At 40.0% G+C, this 23,260-nt stretch overlaps 1 protein-coding gene across 1 annotated transcript; it reads right to left on the minus strand.

Moving 5' to 3' along the window:
- Window positions 1-518: 518 nt before the first annotated feature.
- On the minus strand, window positions 519-21,638 carry LOC121511813 (synaptotagmin-4). The gene is made up of 5 exons (XM_041790627.1): window positions 21,615-21,638; window positions 17,176-18,176; window positions 4,435-4,606; window positions 2,324-2,490; window positions 519-662 (listed from the first exon to the last, which is right to left on the minus strand). Exons 1-5 carry the CDS (start codon window positions 21,634-21,636, stop codon window positions 519-521), a joined length of 1,506 nt encoding a protein of 501 aa, XP_041646561.1. The 5' UTR covers window positions 21,637-21,638.
- Window positions 21,639-23,260: the final 1,622 nt, after the last annotated feature.

Below are 23,260 nucleotides of genomic sequence, written 5' to 3' on the forward strand. Positions count from 1 at the left end.
ATTTTTGAATCCTCATGGAAACTAGACAAATAGAAACAGTAAAGTCCACATACTTGTTAGTTAGGAAAAAAGTTCCCAGTATCTGGACTGGCACAGCTTAACATCACAGCAAACTACAAGAACAGTGAAAACATATAAATGCTCTAAACTTTATACGTTTGTGACATCCAGTCAAATTTAACATCTGTAGTTTCTGACACAATACGAAAAACACCACAAAAATCAGCACAGATTTCATACAGGCAGAATGATTCAGTTACAGACAGAAATATTCACAAGGCAATGTGGAGATGCAGAATAATCCATCACGTCCTTCTGATGCTCTGCAGAAACTTATTTTCTGATGTTAATTTTCTTTCTCAAACATCACACTCCCTTTCTTCATTTATGACCATTATCTTTTGCAAATGACACAAAAACTGTCAAGGTTGCACAAAGCTACCGATCTCCACAAAAAAATAAAACAATTCTGGTTTGATGCTTCACAGCTGTCAAAGGATTACAGCATGCTGGATCGATCAGTCTGATTGGATGTTGTGCCAGCGAGCCGTCTCTGTTTGCCCTCGACTGCACATTTCCTTCCAGTGTCCCTGTCCCGCCTCTGAAACATCTCCACCAATCAGCACGCGGCCCAGAATACTGCTCTTAGTGTAGAGACGACCCTGAGGATATATAAAGGTTACGAAAATAAAATTCTACCAATTTCTGCCACTTTTTAATCCCCTTTTGTCACCTTTAATGCCCGTTTTTACCACTCTAACCCATTTTTTGCTCATTTTTTGCCACTTTGATCCAATTTTTTTGCCCTTTCTAACCCATTTCGGCAACTTTTAAAATCCCATTTCACAACCTTTTCCACCAATTTTTGCCATGTTTAACCCATTTGAGCCATTTTAACCCATTTTATTCCTGTTTTTAAGGAAAGGGATTTACATTTTTAAGATGATATATATCATGGCCCCAATGAATAACAAAAGATATTTGTTGTTTGATCAGAGTGGCTATTATTCCAGGTAAAAAAAAAATTAAAAATGGTGGTTACACCCTAACTTTACAGTGCACCATGATTTTGCTGGATGGGCCACCGAGAGTTCTCCCATTTACCCCCTCCCAAACTACATTTCTGACTTATCTTAATGAAAGAAATCTTTTCAGATGAGACCTGCATGAGTAAAACATGGAAGCATATGTTAGAGATACTTTTTATGATATTCAATAGTAGTTCATCCACCTCTAGTTTTGTTTACAACTCCTTTCGTTGGTGATGTATTGAACCTCTCAATGCCAGATCAGCGGCAGACCTATTAGAGAGGATGGAAATGAAAGGATGGAAACTGGAGATTATTCTTCTGTGCTCGCTAACAGAGTTGCAGCAGCTGAGTACAAAACAGCTGTTCCCTCAGGAAAAAACACCTAGCCAGCCATGCTGGGAAGAGAACAGTGGTGCATATTGCTGCAGCACGACCCATCCAGGTGTGTCTGGCTGTCGTCCCTGTGGGTTTTCACATAGAGAATAATGGGAACAGATGCTTAGAGGTGCACTGGACGGAGCTGGTGTGTTTTGGGTTTAACAGAATGACTTAACTGGCAAACTGAGCTGCATTAGAACAAATGATCAGTTGAAGTATGAGCTTCTTTCTCCTCCATCTGTGTGTTGTTGTGCACCACACTCCTTACTCCTGTCTTAGACCCTCCTGCACCAGACCACTGTGTGCTCACATAGGAGAGCAGACTTGCAGCACCACTTTTTAACAGCTTTTCTCCCTCATTATGTCAAAACCATATATTTTAAGATTTCTAAATTCAAGGAACTAATCAGTGAACCTGGGTTGCACATCTCTCATAATTTGTGAAGGGGGTCTGCTGATTTAAATAAGGATAAAAAAAAAAAAAAAACACAAAAAACACAAAAAATCTAGAGAAAAATGACTCTCCTCCAGCCCAACCCAAGCCCAAGAGTAGGGGTGGGAATTCTGCCTGATCATGCAGATGCAACCAGGGGGGTCTCAGAGCTCTGGTAGATTATCTAACCTCTTGTATCACTGCATGTTGTCTGCAATGAAGCCACTAGCAATGCAAATGAATGTGGGTGGATTAGGCACAAACTAAAAGGCTAGAGGCACATCTTTTTTTCCCTCATATGATCGCAAAAATGCTCTGAAATATTTATTATTAAATATATATTCAGTCTGAGTTATTGGATATGAAACTGTTTTCAGGATCAACACTTGGTATCTGAATGACCAGATCATATCTTAATCACAGTAAATGTGCAGGTTGTCTCTGTGTCACAGATGTATCTTGTGAATAAAGGACGTTTTACCTGCATGACAATAAACTCCAGGGCCAATGGTAGCTGAGTGATGTCACCAGGGGGAAGGTCAAACAGGAAGGGAGCGTTCCACACCGGGTTTGGACCACTTGCCCCTTTAGTCTCCTTGGTCCCGATGACTTTCCTATCCTGGCGCAAGTTGATGACAACATAATGATCTATGGGAAAGAAAAAATAGATCCTAATCTTTATTTGCTTGTCTTTTCTCAATATTTAGTCTTATGTTCAGATAGTTTCTTTCAAAGAAAGAAAATAAACAAATAAAACTTGAGTGCTAAAACTTGATATTAAGAGGTTGTTGCTGGCATTCTGGTGCAGTCTCATATTTTATCTATCAAAACAAACAGTGTAGACATGTTCATCTTTGTTACTGCTTCAGTCTGCATCATCACTGGTAATTAGAAATCTCTTGTAAATCCATCCTAGCGTGCTGATTGGATTTACTAAAATTAAAATGCAGCGTGTCACTGTCTGACAAGAATCACGCATCTGCAGAGAGGATTTATTCAGTAAGGAGTCAGGAACATTATAGTCCTTCATCTTTCAACACACAAAAGAGACCAAAAAAATCTTCCTCTTCTTGAATCTCATGCTTTTGATCTCCACAGACCAGCACCAACACAGCAGAGCTTAAAATAAGTGTGATATGATAGAGACAGGAGGGGAAATGACAGCAGACTGATCGGTATGTAATCTGATTACACTGTAAACCAGTCAGCAATGCTCTGCATCTGACTGTCTGAGGCAAAACAGGAGAAAGAAGATAGAGCCCCTCATGAACAATTAAGACTGTGTAAGACCACGTCCTCATGGATGATAAGGCTTATAATACAGTGCTTAGAAAAATTATTCAGCCCCTTGGATGTTTTAGCCTTTAATTGGTTTTATAAATTAATCATGGTTAATATTATTTGACTTTTTGACAGAAAAATTACAAAAACTTCTTTAATGTCAAAGTGAGAACAGATTTCTACAAATTACTGTCAATCAAATAAAAAACTGTAATGTTAAATAAATGACTGCATAAATATCCCCCCCTTTAAAGTGACTGACCTAATTCAACAGAGGTCCAGCCAACTGGTGCTAGTAGTCTCACAGTAAGTGAAATGGGGATCAGCTGAGTGCAGTGAATATGTCTCAAGTCATTGTTGTATTAAGACACCTGAGTCTTGGAGGTCTTGCCACTGGGTAATCAGTATCCCTGGCTAGTATTACACCATGAAGGCAAAAGAACACTCCAAGTAACTCAGAGAAAAGGTTATTGAAAAGTAGGAGTCAGAGGATGGATACAGAAACATTTCCAGGGTTCTGAACATCCCACAGAGTTCAGTTAAATCCATCATCAAGAAATGGAAGGAATATGTCACATGTGTAAATCGGCCTCGATCAGGTTGTCCTCACAAACTGAGTGAACATCCAAGAAGGAGACTAAAGAAAGAGGCCACCAAGACACCTATGATTACTCTGAGGGAGTTACAAGCTTCAGCAGCTGAGATGGGAGAGACTCTGCAGACAACAACTGTTGTTGGGTTCTTCACCAGTCAAGGCTTTATGGAAGAGTGGCAATGAGAACGCCACTGTTGGAAAAAAAAACTCATTAAATCTAGAGTTTACCAAAAGGCATGTGGGACACTCCATGGTCAAGTGGGAGAAAGTTCTTTGGTCTGACGACCAGACCACTGTGAAGCACACTGGTGGCAGCATCATGCTGTGGGGATGCTTCTCAGCAATAGGCCCTGGAATGCCTTTAAAGGTAGAGGGTAAAATGATTGTGGACCATTTCATTCAGTCTGCTAGAGAACTACAGCTCGTAAGATTATGTATATTCCAGCAAGACAATTACACGAAGCATTCAGCAAAAGCTACACAGAAATGGTTTAAAGAAGAATGGAGTAAAATTTGCAGTGTCCAGTTGTGCAAGCCTGGCTGAGACCTATCCACACAGACTCAGTGCTGTAATTGCAGCCAAAGGTGCATCTACTAAATACTGACTAGGAGGGGTTGAATATTTATGCAGTCCTGTAGATATCACACAGATGTGGTCTTGGGTCAGAGATCCATCACATTTTACATTTTTTGTTTTGAGGGTTTTATTTAGTTACCTGGAGTTCCTGGTATCCTTGTGAGCTTGGCCAGATTCTCGGCCTTTCGAACCATCACCTTTATGCGGTTTGCCAGGGACTGGTACTGCAGCAGGATAAAGAGCTGGCCCAGAGCCCGCGGCACACATACTGAGCCTTTCCTTTGACCCAGCGCCTCCTGAGAACTCACACTCTGAGAAAGAGGAGGGAAACGGAGAGATAAAGACACAAGGTGAGAGGTAAAGGAAGAGAGAAAATGTCCTTTTTCACGCAGCAGATGTTCGCCTCTGAGAGGAAATGAAACCAGGAAAATGGAGCAGATTGGTGTGATGAAGGCATTGAGCTGTCACGCTTCAGCTTCTCCTCATAGAGATTTGATGTGAATGGATCCCTGCTAAGTAGCGGCTAAAAGTTTCAAATTAAATCAGTTTTTATTCATGAGGAGACAGAGATGGACCTGCCTGAGGAGCTCAGCTGGGCTGAAGCTCCATCACATTTCAATCACTTAAAGATAATTGGTAATTTGGTTTAAAGTTACACCTAGCTGTCAGGGTTAAGAGTGTTTTCTTCCATTTAAACATCCAATACCCTGGAATAAAGCAGAGCGAGGCACTGTGCATGAATGTGATATCCAACGTGAAAGTATGATGCTAATTTCCATCTGATTTTATGTCACTTCTTATTTGCTTGCATTGTTTGGGTTCTGTGAGTCATAGTCGGCTGTCATGGGGCTGAATATTCACCCTGCGGCTCTTTCTGAGGCCGGGCAGCAGAGTGTGAAGACGATTTCATCCAGTGAGTGAGTTTTTGGTTCATTGCTTCTGTCTGTCACTCACACTCACACCGGCATTTTGAGACGTTATCCTGCAAACGCAAACCTTAAAGCTACAGCAGGAGATTTGTTTTCAACCTGTCAGCTAATGCGACCTTTCAGCTGATCATGTTCATTTATGAGTTATGTAATTTTTGTTTGCTTTGGTTTTTTGTGAACTTTATGCTGCTATTTTACCCAGGACTACCTTGTCAAGGAGGTTTTGTTTCTCAGGGGGAATATTCCTGCTAAAATAAAGGTTAAACTAAAACTACTGTCTGGTGGTTGTATGTCTACACAAAGTATGCAATAGTCAGACAGTGGCGATGTAAGAAAAGGGTTTTAGAATCAGGGCTGAGGTAGAGACTGTGGAAGTTTGATTTGTAAAAATCTTCTAAGGGATGAAAATAAGGCAGATGACCTTGACCTCTGACCTCCAAAATCTAATCAGCACATCCCTGAGTCGGAGTGGAAATGTGTGCAAAGAAAATCCAAGTGTTTCTGAAATATTGTGTTGAAAAAAGAATCACCCAGGTGTTCATGTACACCTTCTAAAGCATGTATTTGAGTGTAGTAGATGTAGTGTAGAAGTTATGACATATTTTGCATCTAATCCAGTTTTGTGCTTTAGTGGTAGTTGTGAACTTTTGTGGGCAATTTCAACTTCAAATTGCAAGTTTCTTTAAGAAACTCTGAGCTCAGGTAAAGGGCATCAGTTAGGTTCGCTTAGATTTTGTTTCTTTGTGACTTCCATACATTTATTGTACCTTTCCTCCGTTGGATCAGAACCGCCATTTTCTTGTCGCTGGTCTGACTGAAAGAATCGCAAATTATGTAAGATGAGAAGGTACAAAACAAAACTGTATTTTGAGATTAAAAAATGTGTTATGGTGGAATGACCGGACCGTAATGTTTGCTGTATATTGCTTATATTGAAACAATCACACAGCCATACCGGCTGACTTAGTTTGAGGGCCATGCAAACCTAAATTTAAGCATGTTTTAAATTAGCCCTACATTATTTTAAAAAAGTTACCATCAGAGCATTTCATTTTTTATTTGTAATTTTTAAGTGGACCTGGACAAGTAACTCGAGAGGGTGCATGACACTCATAAACATGTATGTGAGGCCTACCAGAGAGGCTGTGATAGCAGTTTGATGCACCAGTCTAAGGGACTGGGTGGAAGTCCTAACAAGCAATAAGTGAGTGGGAGTTGCTGAAATCTTTAATTTACTTTCATTACATTTTAATTGCTTCAAGTAACATTTTTCATTTGAAAAAAAATCAAGTAAATAAATAATTAAATTGTGTGTTACCACTAGAAGAAATTTTATACAATAATTCTCTTTTTTCGGCATCTGGACATACAGACATCCTTAAACCATCCTGTCTTAGTTATCCCCAGAGCAGAAGTATGATGAAATATATTTTCTTTAGCTGTTTACGGGTACAACATTGCTGAGGTTAGACTTGCAAATTTCTGAAAATGAAGTTCTAATTTTATTCTCTGTGTTGGTGTGTTAGTTTTAGAAAAGCAGCCATGCTAAACGTGGAGTATCTTGATATATTGACAAGAAATTGGATTCATTATGCAGTGCAGACAGAAGATTGGATGGCATCTTACAATTTTCTTAATTGTTTTTTTTTTTTTTTTTTTTTTGGATTTTAGCACTCAAATGTCTAAAAACATTTTTTTTAAACTAATTCTGTTATATATATTTATACAGTTTTTAAAATTCCAACACCAGGGGTCTCTCAACCAAAACAATAACACAGTATGAGGAGTACAGACCAGCACTGCCCAGTGTCATCCATCTCCACTGTTTACTTCCTGTTTTAAATGGAGGACTCTGTTCAATAAAATGAAACCTCATTATTACTGAACAGAAAACTAAAAATTTGTTTTCATTCATGAAGTTCTTGTATAGTCCAGGATGCACATGTAAGCTGGAAGCAATGCTACAGTGCATTTTGGGATTTCTTTCAGCAAAGTAGAAAAGCCATTTTAATTGCATTTCTCCCTTATTAGAACTTTATTAATGTAAACAAAACATTGGTTTTCTGTTTAGAATATGGGCCTAATGAGGTGACGTTTTTATTGAATAGCGTGCTCAGTTCAAAACAAGATGTAGTATTGAGAAGGAGTCTGCAGAGGTTGAGCAGCACTGATCAGGGGGGACCTCCTCCCACACACACACACACACACACACACACACACACACCCACACAAACTCATTTCATATTACGGAGTTGAAATTAGGAAATTGAACCCACAGCCTATGGCAGCCTCCATGACAAGAAACGCCCATTACAATGCTAAAAATTAAGCATTTCTCCACTTCTCTGTCTTTGAAAACTTCAGGAAATATTTTAGAAACTGTAAGACCCAAATGAATATTTATATAACCAGTGTGACAAACAGTACTTGTTTATCATTGCTATTTAAGTGCTGGATTTCACATGAAATACCACTACATTATGCAGAGAGATCTGCTGCTGGAAGCTGCCTTTCTGTTACAGGTATCTTACCAGTATTCATGTTTTGTGCTGCTCACTTGTGATGGACCACGATTATTCACTGAAATCAGCCATGAGTTCAGTCACCCAAGATCACCTCCAGAACTTGCATCCCCACAAGACATTTCCAAGTTGAGTACAGACCAGGCCTGCATTACAGACTATGTTCATTAAAAACTGCCCTCTATAAGGTATATTTACTTAACAGTAAGGTTTTTTGTTTGCAAGGATGAATTGTTTAAAATAAGGGAGAAAAACTGGTAAAGTCATCTCCTTTATTTCTTTTTAGTTCTGAAAATAATAGCATATATTTCAGAAAGTACATTTTGGTTTCAAAGCATGAGTAAAATTCCTATTCCTGATGTCGGAATTCAATAGTACACAGTAAAATGTTGTTTTCTTGCTCATTTCAGCAAAGACAGCAGAGAGGGTTGTTATTATTTGGTAACTCTGTCCCCTGCAGATATGTTGGGTTACATAAGCGACGCTTTCTGACTGATTATACGGCATGAGTCATTCAGTGATCTCCAGAGCATGAAATCCCCAGAAGAGAGGGGGAGACGCATTTAAGACTCATATTTCTCCCCACGGTCTTCCTATTATCTTTGCAGCACTTTCTGAAAATTCAGATTCTGTCAGCAACTTCAGAGGTTTAATATCACTAGATATGCCTTCTTTAAATAGATATTTTTATAAAGACTCCTTTGGAAAGATGTCTTTGTACTCAGCAGTTCCTCAAAACATGAAAGAATTGTTTCTAAAGAATAATTATTTAGAAGAAAGTACAAGATGAGGAGCCTGAGTAACAGGATAACAATAAGACCTTTATTAGTAATGAAATAAAACATTACAAAGGAATTCTATTTGATGCTTTTTAGCATCCATTGAAGGTATTTAAGTGTAAATGCTCTTTTGGAAAACACATATGTCAAATTATTTTTGGTATAAAAAAAACTTCTGCCGACATGCAAGAGCATGTAAGCGCTGTCCAATGTGCTGATCCTGCATTTTAAGCGTGTCTGTTCCTCCCTGTGTGCAGCAATGAGAATATCTGCTATTAGATAAAGGACTTACTTAGTCTGATTGCTTATTTGTTAAATGGCTCAATCACGATTTTCTATTTAGTTGTATCACTTCCTCTCTTTGCTCTAGAGAAAATAAATATAGTCTGGATCTTTGTTCATATTATGTCATGATTGTGTTTGGAGTTACAGTGTGCAAACCTGGATTTCCTTATTTATTTATTACTCTTAAATGTTGCAGATCATCAAACAAATTTAAATTTTAGACAAAAATAAACAGAGTAAAATCAACATGCAGTTTTAAAATCATGATTTTATCTAGCTTACCTGAGCCTACCCTATGTGAAAAAGTCATTGTCCCCCTAAACCTAATATCTGATTGATCCACAATTGATGGTAACAAGAGCAAGCATGTGTTTGAGATAATTGGCAGTGAGTCTTTCACACCACTGTGGAGGGATTTTAGCTCACTATTCTTTGCAGAGTTGAACATGAACGGCCTGTTTAAGGTCACACCACAGCATCTCAGTCAGATTTAAGTCCGGACTTTGACTTGGCCATTCCAAAACCTTCATTTTGTTTTTTTTTGTTTTTTTTTTTTAACTCATTCAGAGGTGGACTTGCTGGTGTTTTGGATCATTATCCTGCTGAATAACCCAAGTGTGCTCGACCATGACGTCATGAACTGATGGACGGACATTCTCCTTCAGGATTTTCTGGTAGATATCAGAATTCATTATTCCATCAAGCCTCAGACCATCACACTGCCACCACCATGTTGATGCTGGCCATGACTGCTGGTGTGATGTTGTCTTATGAAATGTTGTGTTAGTTTCACTCCTGACACCTGATTCCAAAATAGTTCAGCTTTTGTCTTGTCAACCCCCAGAATGTTTTCAGAAAGGTCTTGAGAATTATCAAGATGTTTTTAGTCAAATGTGTGAAGAGTCTTTGTGTTCTTTATGGTCAGCAGTGGTTTTGGCCTTGGAATTCTCCCATGGATGCCATTTTTGCCCAGTGTCTTTCTTATGGTTGAATCATGAACACTGACCTTAACTAAGTCAAGTGAGGCCTGCAGGTCTTCAGATGTTGTTCTGGGTTCTTCTGTGACCTCCTGGATGAGTCTTTGATATGCTCAGAGTAATTTTTGTAGGCAGGCCACTCCTGGGAAGATTCACCGCTGTTCCAAGTTTTCTCTGTTTGTGGATAATGACTCTCAGCACTGTTCACTGGAGTCCCAAAACCCTGGAAATGGCTTTGTAACCCTTCCCAGACCGATAGATGTCAATGACTTTCTTTCTCATCTGTTCTCTTTAGATGGAGCCATGATGTGTTGCTTTATGAGATTTTTTAGCCTGCTTCACTGTCAGACATGTTCTATCTAAGTATGCAGTTTGTATTTACTCAGGTCATCTTTGTCTGATATTATTAATCTGTTTGGTCTAAAACATTTAAATGTGACAAATATGCAAAAAAAAGTAATAAGAAATCAGCAAGACAGCAAATACTTTCGCTTCGGCTTTGTAAACTTTTCGTGAAACTGAGTGGCTATATAAGTCAACAGACAGTGCAGGGAAACAGAGCTCCAGCATGAGCTCATTAGACTCTATAATGAAAAAAAGAGAATGGGCTTAGCATTGGTAAGTATTATATACTTTATGTATCTTTATTAGCTTCATTAATGTGTTTACTCCTCTATATCTTTGTTGCTACCATGGTTACTGTCCTTGCTTCTTATGTGAGTGGGAAGTTGTGCCACTGAGAGTGTAGCATCTTTTGTGTTTCATTGCAGCAATTTGGCTGTAATGTGCAGATGTCTGACATTTTAGTTTTATGGCATTTTAAATACTTGATTAAAGAGGGAAATGTATGTGGTTGTTTTGAATTTGTTCTTGTCACAGTGTTCATGACATAGTTTTCAGCTGTATGTTGTGATGCAGCATCCTCTAATACTGCACAATAGTACAACCCTATTTCCAAAAAAAGTTGGGTCGCTCATAAACCTGTGTTTTATTTAAACATAAACAACGTACAGTATAAGATGTTGAAACTGAGACATTTTACCATTTCATGAAAAATATTTGCTCATTTTTAATTTGATGGCAGCAACATATCTCAATAAAGTAGGGCCAGGACGATATTTACCATTGTGTAGCATCCCACGCCATCAGAATGCAGGCTGTTGAACTGTGCTCTGATAATACACTGGATGGTCTCTCTCCTCTTTAATCCACAGGACATAGCATTCATGGCTTGAGGGCCAGAGATCACAGGCATCCAATATTGATCTTAGGCCTTGTCCCTTCACACAGAGATTTCTCCAGGTTCTCTGAATCTTTTGATGATATTATGGACTGTAGATGGTGTGATATTTCAAGTGGTCACAATTTTATGTTGAAAAACATTTATCTGAAATTGTTTTAGAAGCAGATTTTCACAGTTTGGTAAACCTCAGCCCGTCTTTATTTATGCAAGACTCTGCCACTCTAAATGTTTCTTTTGTACCCATTCATCTTCCCGACCTGTTTCCAATTAACCTAAATAGCTGCAAAATGCTCCTCCAGGTGTTTTTTATTTAAACCACTTTTTTTTCCTCCCCATTCCTACTTTTTTGAGAAATGCTGCTGCCATCAAATTCAAAATGAGCTTTTATTTTTCATGAAATGGTAAAATGTCTCAGTTTAAAATCTGACATGTTAATGTTCTATTGTGAATTAAATATGGGTTTATGTGATTTAAGAATCATTGCATTATGTTTCTTTTTACATTTTACACAACATCCCAACTTTTTTGGAACGGGGGATGTAATATGACATATATATATTTTCATATACACTATATTGCCAAAAGTATTTACTCACCCATCCAAATAATTGAAATCAGGTGTTCCATTACTTCCATGGCCACAGGTGTATAAAATCAAGCACCTAGGCATGCAGACAGTTTCTACAAACATTTGTGAAAGAATGGGTCGCTCTCAGGAGCTCAGTGAATTCCAACGTGGTACTGTGATAGGATGCCACCTGTGCAACAAGTCCAGTGGTGAAATTTCCTCACTCCTAAATATTCCACAGTCAACTGTCAGGGGTATTATAACAAAGTGGAAGCGATTGGGAACGACAGCAACTCAACCACAAAGTGGTAGGCCACGTAAAATGACAGAGTGGGGTCAGTGGATGCTGAGACGCATAGTGCGCAGAGGTCGCCAACTCTCTGCAGAGTCGATCGCTAAAGACCTCCAAACTTCTTGTGGCCTTCAGATTAGCTCAAGAACAGTGCGTAGAGAGCTTCATGGAATGGGTTTTCATGGCCAAGCAGCTGCATCCAAGCCATACATCACCAAGTGCAATGCAAAGCGTCAGATGCAGTGGTGTAAAGAATGCCGCCACTGGACTCTAGAGCAGTGGAGACACATTCTCTGGAGTGACGAATCATGCTTGTCCAGCTGGCAATTGGATGGACGAGTCTGGGTTTGGCGGTTGCCAGGAGAACGGTACTCGTCTGACTGCATTGTGCCAAGTGTAAAGTTTGGTGGAGGGGGGATTATGGTGTGGGGTTGTTTTTCAGGACCTGGGCTTGGCCCCTTAGTTTCAGTGAAAGGAACTCTGAATGTTTCAGCATACCAAGAGATTGTGGACAATTCCATGCTCCCAACTTTGTGGGAACAGTTTGGGGATGGCCCCTTCCTGTTCCAACATGACTGTGCACCAGTGCACAAAGCAAGGTCCATAAAGACATGGATGAGAGAGTTTGGTGTGGATGAACTTGACTGACCTGCACAGAGTCCTGATCTCAACCTGATAGAACACCTTTGGGATGAATTAGAGCAGAGACTAAGAACCAGGCCTTCTCGTCCAACATCAGTGTGTGACCTCACAAATGGGCTTCTGGAAAATTTGGTCAAAAATTCCCATAAACACATTCCTAAACCTTGTGGAAAGCCTTCCCAGAAGAGTTGAAGCTGTTATAGCTGCAAAGGGTGGACCAACATCATATCAAATCCTATGGCCTAAGAATGGGATGTCATTTAAGTTCATATGCAAGTCAAGGCAGGTGAGCAAATACTCATGTTGAGGTTATTATGGGACGGTTACACCACAGGAGAATTATCCATGTATTAAAATGCACGGCACACCCCTGTAAATGTGACACCGGAGGCTTTTTTCTGGCAACAGCACCACGGTCAAGCTTAAGAGAAAAAAAACTATGAGTGATATTTGATCAATTATTCAGTAAGCACAATGACTTATGGGGAAATAAGTTCGGCTTAATAAATAATTCATAGTTAAAGATGGAGAATGGCTGATGTCTGATTTAGTTTTCTCTGGTGTATTATAGAAGCTTAGCTGACATAAAGTTTGTTTTCATAAATTTTTAGCCACATGTGACAATGGATAAATGCTATGGGCTTTTAATTTTAGTCTGTATGCCTTCTTGTACGATATTTTTTATGAAAGGTGGAGAAAACAGCACCTCTGGTTGAGGTGAGTGAGCACAGTAAATCTGAGAACTGTAATCAGTGTACCAGAGTCTAGGACAAATTAGATTTTGGGCATTGAGGCAACTGTAGAGGGGCACAAACTGCCATCCATAACTATGATATCAATTCATATGTTTTCCACTAATAAATCAGTCAGCATGATTTTAAAACATGCAGCAAAGTTTCTATATTTCACACACAAGGCACATGTCCGTCTTTTTTGTTTTTCATCCTTTTCATTAGCGCATCATCATTTTAAAAGAACCTCAGACATCATTCAACCTTTGAAATAATGAAATCGAAGCAATCAATTTATTTAAACATATTTCTAACTTTAAAGTAACTGGAGGCAGTGAATGTTGGTAATGAGTCTCCTAAGAACAAATTTCTCTTCACTCCGTTGTGCATTTTCAGGACGGGTTGCTCTAAAACGCAGCACAGGACTTCTGAAGCTCAGTCTGAGTGACCATCAGGTTTTTGGTCCCCTCTCTTACTAAGGCCCTTCTAGTTTGCTCCATTTGGCCAGGTGACCAGCTCTATGAGGTGTCCTGGTTGTGACAAACTTCTTCAGTTTAAGGATTATGGAGGCTGCTGTGCTCTTGGGAGCCTTCAGGGTATTAGATATTTTTTGTAGCCTTCTCCAGATCTGTGCCTGTCAGCAATCTTGTCTCTGAGCTCTGCAGGCTGTTCCTTTGACCTCATGGCTTGGTTTTTGCTCTAATATTCATTGTCAGCTGTGAGGCCTTCTGATTTGATTTACCAAAGGTGGGCTCTGACAACAGCGTAGAAACATCTCAGCAAAGACTGACAGAATTGTGAGAAACCTGAGCTAAATTTCAAACGTTGTTGCAAAGGGTCTGAGTACTTATATAAATGTGATATTTCAGTTTTTATTTTTTTTTTTAATTTGCAAAAAATTCTAAAATTCTGTTTTTACTTTGTCACAACAGGGTACTAAGGGTAGATTAATGAGAGAATAACACATTTTTCTGACCGTAGCATCAGGCTGAAACACAATGAAATTGAAAAATGTGAATGTGTGGGCCACAATACTTTCTGAATGCACTGTATATGTGAAATGCCTTTGCTCTAAACTTAAAGGTTCTATTTTCATTTCACCTGAGTTCTTTAACCAGGTATATTCAAAAAAGAAAAAAGGAAAAACCTTGTAAAATTTCTACATTTAAAGGAGGCATATTATGCAAAAATCACTTTTTCAGGCTTTTCAAAATATGTTCCCCTGGTCTGTCCACAATCCCCTTAAATACCAGAAAAATCCCCCCCCCACCTTTCAGAAAATGTGTGCTGAAACAAGCCTTTCTCAGATTTTACCCTCATGACCTCACATGGGGTATAAGCACCCACCCCCAGGTTTGGTTGGCCCTCCCCCCTTGGAAAAAAGTTCCACCCTCCTCTCCTGATCTTCCTCTCAGCTGCCAGCTGAGATGCTGGGTAGCTCCGTGGGTTACCCTGCTGAGTTGGATCTGGGAGACTGATGGTTCAAATCCCAGTCAGGTCCTTAACTTTGGATAAAAGTGTCTGTAAAATCAGGAGTGCCACAACCATTTCCTGAGAGGGGTGTGGACAGGGGCGGAGTCAGACAGCTAATTACCATTTAAAGCCACAGACATAGAAATGGCTCGTTAGACATGCAAAAATCCTATACTAAAGTGTTTTTCAGCAACACACTTCACAGGCATGTTTTGAGGACCTCTGAGAACAATATAAACTTGTCTTAAAAGGGTAAAATATGTCCCCTTTAAATCTCTGGGTTTTTATCACGCCTCTGTGTTTAAGGGGACAATGACAATCAGAGCTGAGTTTCCATTTTTCAGGACTGATACATGACTTTGGAAAAAAGTAAACTACTGTAAAGACTTCGACTTATGCATCATCGTGACAGTCAATAGCACTGAGTCGTGATCTGCCTCCTTGCAGCTCAAATTTCTGCCGCGTCATGCCCCCTCTCCCCTGAAATGTCAAAAGAAGTCATGCACTGCAGATGAGGAATCATCAATACTCCAACTGGTCCCATTACACTGATTACAAATCCTTTATTTTTTACTACAAATCCATTAACCGCCTACGCCAAGGATGAAGTCACTGCTGCACATCCTTCACAGACGCACCCGCCCTTTAAAGAATTATCCAGTTAGCTGAGCAGCTCGGCTCCTTCACAGCAGGATCCTGCTCCGCTAGCACACAAATACACACACTGATACCCGGGAACTGTCGTCACTAAGACAGAGGAAGGAGAAGATGTGTGTGGAGGGGAGGATGTACCTTATATGGGCATGACAGGAAGGACAGAGGTAAGATCACGTGGCTCCTGTTTGAGTAAATGTGTACAAAATGAAAATAAATGGCACATCACTACGGTAAAACTCTGCCTGATAGACTGTCCAGTGAAACATCAGAACTCCCCCCCACTTCAGAGACTGTTATTGATGCCCTCTGGCAGCATTTCAGAGGGCGCAGCGTGGGCGCTCCGCCAATTTTCTGCACTGTGCTTGTTTGCTCTGCATTCACTAACAACAATGTCAGCATGACAAACAACAGAGAAAGACTGGGTAATGAAAGACCTAATCTGACACCATCATCCTTCACAGATAAAACACTATATGTGTTCACTGTTGGCCTGTATGTGAGCTTTTATCAACCATTAAACCAGCCTCGAACAAACAAACAAAAACACATGCATAGTTTTTATTAGAGCCCAAATGCCATTGTAAATTCAAACCAAAGATCACGATACACAAGCCAAAGAAACTTCCACACCCCTTCTCTACAGTAACCAACAAGGGCCACGGTTAGAACAGCTTACATGGCAAAAAAAAAGAACTCAGTAAATTCAGAAAGAATGCAAATTTAGAAACAAAAGAAAAGTAAATGAAAAACACATACTGCAAAGTGCCAAAACAACTGCACTGACTTCAAATGTGCTGCAAATACTGTCAAGTCTAGCATAAAAACACCACCACACACTGTAAAAAATCTGGTGTGATTAAAATATTGCCCTTTTTAATCGTGTAGTTCAAGCCCCATTGATGAATATGACTTGTTAGTTGTTAATAAATAAATTAAAGGGTTTCTCTATCATAAGCTAAATGTTTCGAACATTCCCAACATTTTATTTAAGATAATAAGGGAAAATAGTTTAAACCTCAGATATTAAAAGGCCCAGACAAAGTTGTAATCCTTGCACTGACCCTGCTCCGTCCTGCTCTCACTCATCAGTGTGAGAACCCAGTGTGAGAATGGGATCGCAGGATGAGCGTATAAATGTCGAATTTTAGTCGTGTGTCATCAACATTTTAATCACACTGTGAATGCTGAGATCAGACCAGAGTAGGATGAATTCAGTCCAAACAGATGCAAAGATAAAACATATCCCCACACAGGATGAAAATTTATCGGGGGGTGGGGGTCAGAACCAGAAAGGGGGAAATCCCCCCCCCCCCCGACAATTCGCAGCCTGATAGAAATATTTTGTATTACATGCTACTACTGACGCCTGCTGATACATGAATACGGTATGAAGTATTGTTTATCCTGTATTTCCCATGTGCATGATGTTTTTCATTTATCTATTTCTCAAGTACTGTTTTTTTATGTATCATTTTACTTGTTCTATCATGGCAGTACATATGAAGTTCTCCTAGTCTTTTACACCAAGGAAAGCTTTCAGTGTGTTTCATTGTGCTTCTTTCAGTAAAGAAATGATGTCTAGTTTTAATAAAAGTCCTGCTCTTGCTGCATCCACACTAATTGCTTCACTGGTTGCCATCGTTTACAAACTTGCAGTCACTTCAACTAAACCAGGCCTGTAGCTTACGCCTCGTAATTCACTTTCTGATAGGAACAAGCGTAGTGGCTTGAAAGCGGTAGAGTATTCGTAATGCAAACATCAAATAAAAGAGTACCAAGTACCTTCTTTAGCTTGCTTTTCGTGGGGACGAGCTGCCTGGTGTAGGTGGTGGTGCTATCAGGCTCCCACTCCACGTGTTCACAGGGCAGCTCCACAACACCCAGTGCAGCCTCTCTCAGGCCTGAGAAGTCTCTGCTGTACACCGCCAGCCTCAGGGTGCAGGTACGCAGCTCGTCCACGGAGCCCACCTGCAGCACAAAGCTCTGGCTGTGCAGGTCCGGGCTGAGGCTGCGCCGTCGAGAAGCCACCTGCTGAGGTGAGGGGCAGAGGGGAGGAAGGCTGGCCCGGACAAAGACCCCACTGCGCCTCCGACTGGCCCCTGAGAGTCCCAGGATGTTGACCACAAGTGTTCCACAAGCAGAGGAGAAGAGCAGGGAGAAGTGCAAGAGAGGAGCTGATTTGGAGGGGATGGAGAGGGAGTTAGAACCATATTGTGATTGAGAAGGCTCCCCCTGCTGGCCAGAGGCTCCAACAGCACTTGTGGTTAGCTGACTGTTCTCATTGTACAGAAAACTTGCCCCGCTCACAGTGCTTCGTCGACCCACCGACCGACGGGACTTTGACACCAGACTGAGCTTAGTGAGGGAGGGCAGGGAAGCTCTGCCATGACTGGAGCGTTTACCGGGTGAGCAGGGGACCGCTGGGGTGCTGAGGCGACGCATTGAAAAGGAAGAGCCAGGAGATTGTTCAGCTGATCTGTTGGGGCTGGAGTCAAAGGGCAGGGCGGGGAGGTCATCCTCTGAGGGAGAGGAGCTACTTTTAGAGGACGGAAACTCCAACACATCCCCATCCAGCTCCTCATACTGCTGCTTGACAGGCTGCGTGCACGGAGACGGAGTCAACGTGACAGTCACCCTCTCAGCACGGTGGGGAGACAAATAGACCGCCTCCTTGTCCTCTGAGGAAACACTCTTCTTCTTTCTGCGACAGCAGAGGATGCAGCCTAGGACCAGACAGTAGCAGAAGACAGCCAGACCCACGGCCAGCAGGATCTGCAGGTGAACTACATAGAAAACAGAGTCAGATACAGTCATGCTCCAGAGGGAATGAGGAACAAGAGGAAGAGAAACAAAGAGAGACAAGGGCTGAAAACACATTTTTTCTCAAACCAACAAATTAAATCAGTTTAGTGCTTTTGAGTGAGCAACCTGTCAGAGAGCAAAGAAAGCATATCAGTTTATTAAAGCCTAATTCATTACATAACATATCAGCGCATCTTAATCTAAGCATTATCTTGTTGTGTCTGCACTCTGAGTTCTTGATGAGATTAAAGAGGAAATGTCTCAGGCTTATTATCATAATTGTATAAATGATAAAGTCACAGTTGAGCAGTTTCAGCACACATGCATTGGAAAAACTCACAACTTACCAAGACTAGAGAATATGAGTTTGTCTCTAACTGTCTAATTTATCATCAAAAATACTTCATTACATTTCTTACAAGCCAGATTCACCTTACAAATCCAGGTCAATGTCTTAGGTCAAGATTAGAAAAGTTGAAAAAGGCCTGATTTCCTTTGATAAGAAATGCTATCTGCAAAAAGGTTGTAATAGTTTGGGATTTTTCTTTCTTTTTCTTTTTTTTCCTTTTTCTGTTAGATTTAAGTTTAGTTTTTTTCTGTTTTTAAGCTTTTGTTCAGCAAAAATGCTTCATTTTAGTTTTTATTAGTTTTAGTGTTGGTTTTAGTTTTTTCAGCAGAATGGGTTTCTTGTTTGGAGTGAGACCAGAACAGGTCAGAGAAAGCAAACATCATACAATTTTTCAAAACACATTCAAACGAGCTCCTCTTCACTGTTCACTGTGTGGCATTTAAATACAACAAAAGACCAGATATGAACCATTCTGGGAAATCTTCTTCAATCAAATCAGGCCATTTTACACTCTCCAGTCTTGGATGTCCAAGTCAGCCAGTCTGCTGCTGTCTAAGACTAAAACTAAGAAGTTTTTTTACTAATTTCATTTTATTTTAGTTAGTTTTGTGAACACAAAATCAAATTTTACTTAGTTGTAGTTTTTTGTGAAACTTGGGCAAACTAATTTAGATGTGGATATTTCAAAACATTCAAGTCACACTTGTTCGCTGCATTTAAGAATATAGTCTTTTTATTAGCAGTTTTGGGCAATAACATCACCTTGAACTGTGATGTTGGTAGTTTACCTCCGTTTTTCAGCAGTTTGGTGTAAGTGCCACTGTAAGTCACAGTCTAGCAGCTCAACTTTTTTTGTTTTTTAATTCTTCTAATTATTTTGGAACTTTTTAGGCCTTTTCACAACAGAATTAAAGAGCAGTGTGATATTCTTTCATCTTTCAGTCTGAAATCAAACTTTTCAAAACAGGGATGAGCAAGTGGGGAATGAAAGGAGGCATTGGTCAGACTTGAACTAGCACATGATCAAACTACTCGGCCATTGTCAGCCTGGCAGTGCTCTTTTTCAGTGCAAAACCAATGTTGTCCAGTGTATTAGTGCCCTAAGTGGAAAAAACACACCCTTGGTGTCAGCCAGCTGTTCTCAGTTGAAAACAGTTTGTTTGGCACAGTGCTGCACTCATCAATGACGCGTCTCCCACTCTAGCCAATGAAATCAAGAAGGAGTGGGACTTTTTATAAGGGAGCCGATTCAACTCAAAAACAGGGTGAGAATCAGTTTTATTGGCCAAGTATGCTTTCATAATAAGGCTCTGGTTAGCTTTGCTCTCAATTTATAAGAATGAAATATTAAATGAGGTAGGTAAGATTATTTAAGATAGTTTATATTATTTGGTGCAAATGTGAATGAGGTGAGGCATTTTGTCTCTTCAAGAGTAGATTTTCCAGGTCTACAACTGCTGCCTTTGTCAGGATAGGATTTCTTTACATTGTTTTCATGTTTTCTACATGATAATTCCCTGAAATATGGAAATATGAAACACATAAAGCCCAACACTGGTAATACGCAATTTAAGCCTTTTTTTGGTTAGTGCATCCTGAAAAAGGCTTATCTGTATTTGCCACATGCATGTGGCATATTTTACAAGTAAACTTAGATATTTTGGCAATTAAACAGACAAATGCACTTACAAAGGTACAAGTTTTTGAGTGTGCATTAGCACTGATTTTCTTGGCCAGCGTGAGTGTTTGCAATGCATGATCAGGGTCACGATTTTACCAAGTGATGTAATAAAAAATCCCTCATGCTTTTAGCTGTGGTTCACTCTGATTTATTCTTCCACACTGAAATAAATATTCAAGAAAAATGCTATTATATCTAACAGAACATTAGAATAAAGTTAAATGTGTTTGAACCCACTGTGCCTGTGTGAAATCACATCAGTGCTGCCACAGCTGCTGATACTGACACCGTTAAAGCTGAACCCTGATGTCCATTTAACGTCACATAATGAGCCTGCTGGGATGACTCATACATCAGACACAATGTGGATCAGAAAACAAGGTTGGAAAGCCAGGAGCTTCAGCCAGTGACCATCGCAACCAACGAGAGAAACAAGAGAAGATGCATCTATTAGTGCAGTGAGACTCTAATTTTCATTTATAAAAGAAAAACTATTCATTCAGTTTGGCCTGCTGTTATTTTTAATGCACATATTAACCAAAACTGGAGCAGAGTGTGGCTTTGGGAGGAGGACTTCTGTTGGTTTGATTTCATTAATTAAGAGAAAAAAAAACACCTTAAAAGCACAAATTTCATGTAATTCGTGTGAGGTATGTTTGAATAAGTATAAATTGTCTTACATAAAGTAATTTTCACACAGTAAAAGCCTGCATATGCTGCATATTCACATAGATTTTAACACTCTCAAAGCTACTGAATGCTTGTGCAGATCTATTTCAGCTCCGACACTGTGCAGGAGCAGGCAGCTCCTCAGACTGCCTCCATTAAGAGATTAAAAGCTCAGAAGGGCATGATGCAGCAACAATGTTAGAAAATCTCTCTAAAATATGACTTCAACTTGGATCTGATCTCAGAACAAATGAGGTTATGTTGAGATATGAAATCTGCCTATTCAGCAGTATATAAAGAAATCTTATTCTTGGGGCTGCACGACTATTGTACTTATGTGTGCATTTCTGCTGGAAGAAAATAATCATGCATGGGTCATAAAAATATAAAGCATGATGACACATCATATTTGCGGGTTAAATGAACAATGCATGTGCAAAATTGTATTTAATGTATCTATAAAGCTTTGCACTGAATAAAGAAAGTTACCCACAACACACCAGAGCATAGTTTAACTCCAGCTCTTCTGCATGTTTGACGATGTATAATCAAATAAAGAGTAGCACATGCATTCTGTCTTTCTTTTTGGGGAAAAAAACACAAAAAGAAGCTTAAAATCAACCCAAATCTAACATAAGTAAATAAATAAAATGCTGCAGTGATCATAAACTAAACAAAAAATGAATATCAGAAGAGCTGAATAACACTTAAAGCTCCTACCTGGCAGAGTGTACTGCGACATGATCCCACAGTTTATTCAGTGTTTGTGTGTGGAGTCAGTGTGTGTGAGAGCAGATCATCGTCAGAGCGCAGAGACCTTCAGCCAGTAGCTTCATCTGGTGACTGAGCTTTTATTTCAGTCTGTGTGAGTCTGCGTTAGAGGCAGAGACGCTCCGCTGCCTTCTTTAAAAGAAGCTCAGCCCACCAGCGCAGACGCTCACTGTGACCGTGATGCAGTTATTCAGGTCCAACTGTAGGCTTAGGACAGTGATTCCCAACCCTTTTTCTCTCAAATCCTCCTTCTTGTATCAGAGAGAAGCTGTCCACTCCCTCTGTCCCCTCCCCCAGGATCCACATGAGAAAGAATTACACATCACTGTCAAAATTAACATACAGTATTCAGACTACCTTCACTTTTCAGTTTTGTTGTGTTGCAAACTGAAGATAAAAACTGAAATATCGCATTGACTAAGTGTTCAGTCCCTTTGCAACAACTCTGAGATGTTTCCACACCTTGATTGAAGTTGATTTGGAAAGGCTCACATTTCTATATAGAAGGCCTCACAGCTGACAATGCATATCAGAGCAAAAACTGAGCCATGAGGTCAAATAAACTGTCTGCAGAGCTCTGAGACAAGATTGTTGCAAGGTACAGATTTAAGGAAGGCTACAAAAAATCTGCCGCACTGAAGGTTCTCAAGGGCACAGTGACCAAATGGAAGAAGTTTGGCACAGCCAGGACTTTTCCAAGCTCTGGTCGCCCAGTCAGTTTGAATGAAAGATGAGTTTAAATGACCCTTTAAGACCCTTTAAGAGCCTGGAAACATCCATCTTTTTGCTTCCTCATATTGGCTGTATTGGAGCAATTTCTCAAATATGGCCACTGTCTGCTGTGACACAGCACAGGCTCTCTTTCTCTCTCTCTCTCTCCTCCATAATCTGCCCAGTTAGACATGTGCAGCTCAACACAGCATGACACAACAGAACAGCCTGCCATTGGTTGACATACAAGGCATTCTGGGAAAACAATATGGCAGTTAGCATTAGCAGCTATGATGAAAATTTATCAAAAATAGACTTTTAAAAAATGAAATGAAAATGAAAAGACTTTCAATATCAGATTTACTGGTGTGGATTTAATTTGAAGACCTCAAAAAGTCATCAGTTCCAGGCTTGCTAGAAAAGCCTCTAAGCACTACAAAGGAAAAGCTTAAAAAGGTGAGTGGATATGGTTCAAATGGTTATGCATGGTTCAAAAGCTATTAAGCTTTTCATTATGTGTCTCCTCTTGTCGTATACGACAAGGTTAAAATCTACCTCATACAGGACGACCAAGCCACTGCCTGAATGCACACGCAAGCACAGCAGTCAGAGTTCGCCTCTGGTGCTTCATTCAGTCCTTTTAAAAAATGCTTCAAGTCTAAGAAAAAATTAGGAGGAAGAAGAAGTGAATTAGAGGTGCAGCATTGTTCCATACTTCACAGGTAAACCAAGTCACATCAGGACAGAGGATCAAATGATTTTCTGTCTCCTTTCTCCCTCTCTCTTCCTGTGTAACTGAGCAAATGTGCTCTCTTTTGCACCCTCTGGACACCTTCGAGGCAAAAATGTACGTTTACAGAACTGCCATTAAATCACCAAACATA

Source organism: Cheilinus undulatus, linkage group 1 (assembly GCF_018320785.1).
Source record: "Cheilinus undulatus linkage group 1, ASM1832078v1, whole genome shotgun sequence".
NCBI lineage: Eukaryota > Metazoa > Chordata > Actinopteri > Labriformes > Labridae > Cheilinus > Cheilinus undulatus.

Coding starts and splice junctions, on each gene's coding strand:
- LOC121511813 (XM_041790627.1), bottom strand. CDS start 21,636: ATGTCGCAGTACACTCTGCCAG. Junction 18,177..21,614: donor GTCGCAGTACACTCTGCCAG/GTAGGAGCTTTA, acceptor TTTTCTATGTAG/TTCACCTGCAGATCCTGCTG. Junction 2,491..4,434: donor AAGGATACCAGGAACTCCAG/GTAACTAAATAA, acceptor TCTTTCCCATAG/ATCATTATGTTGTCATCAAC.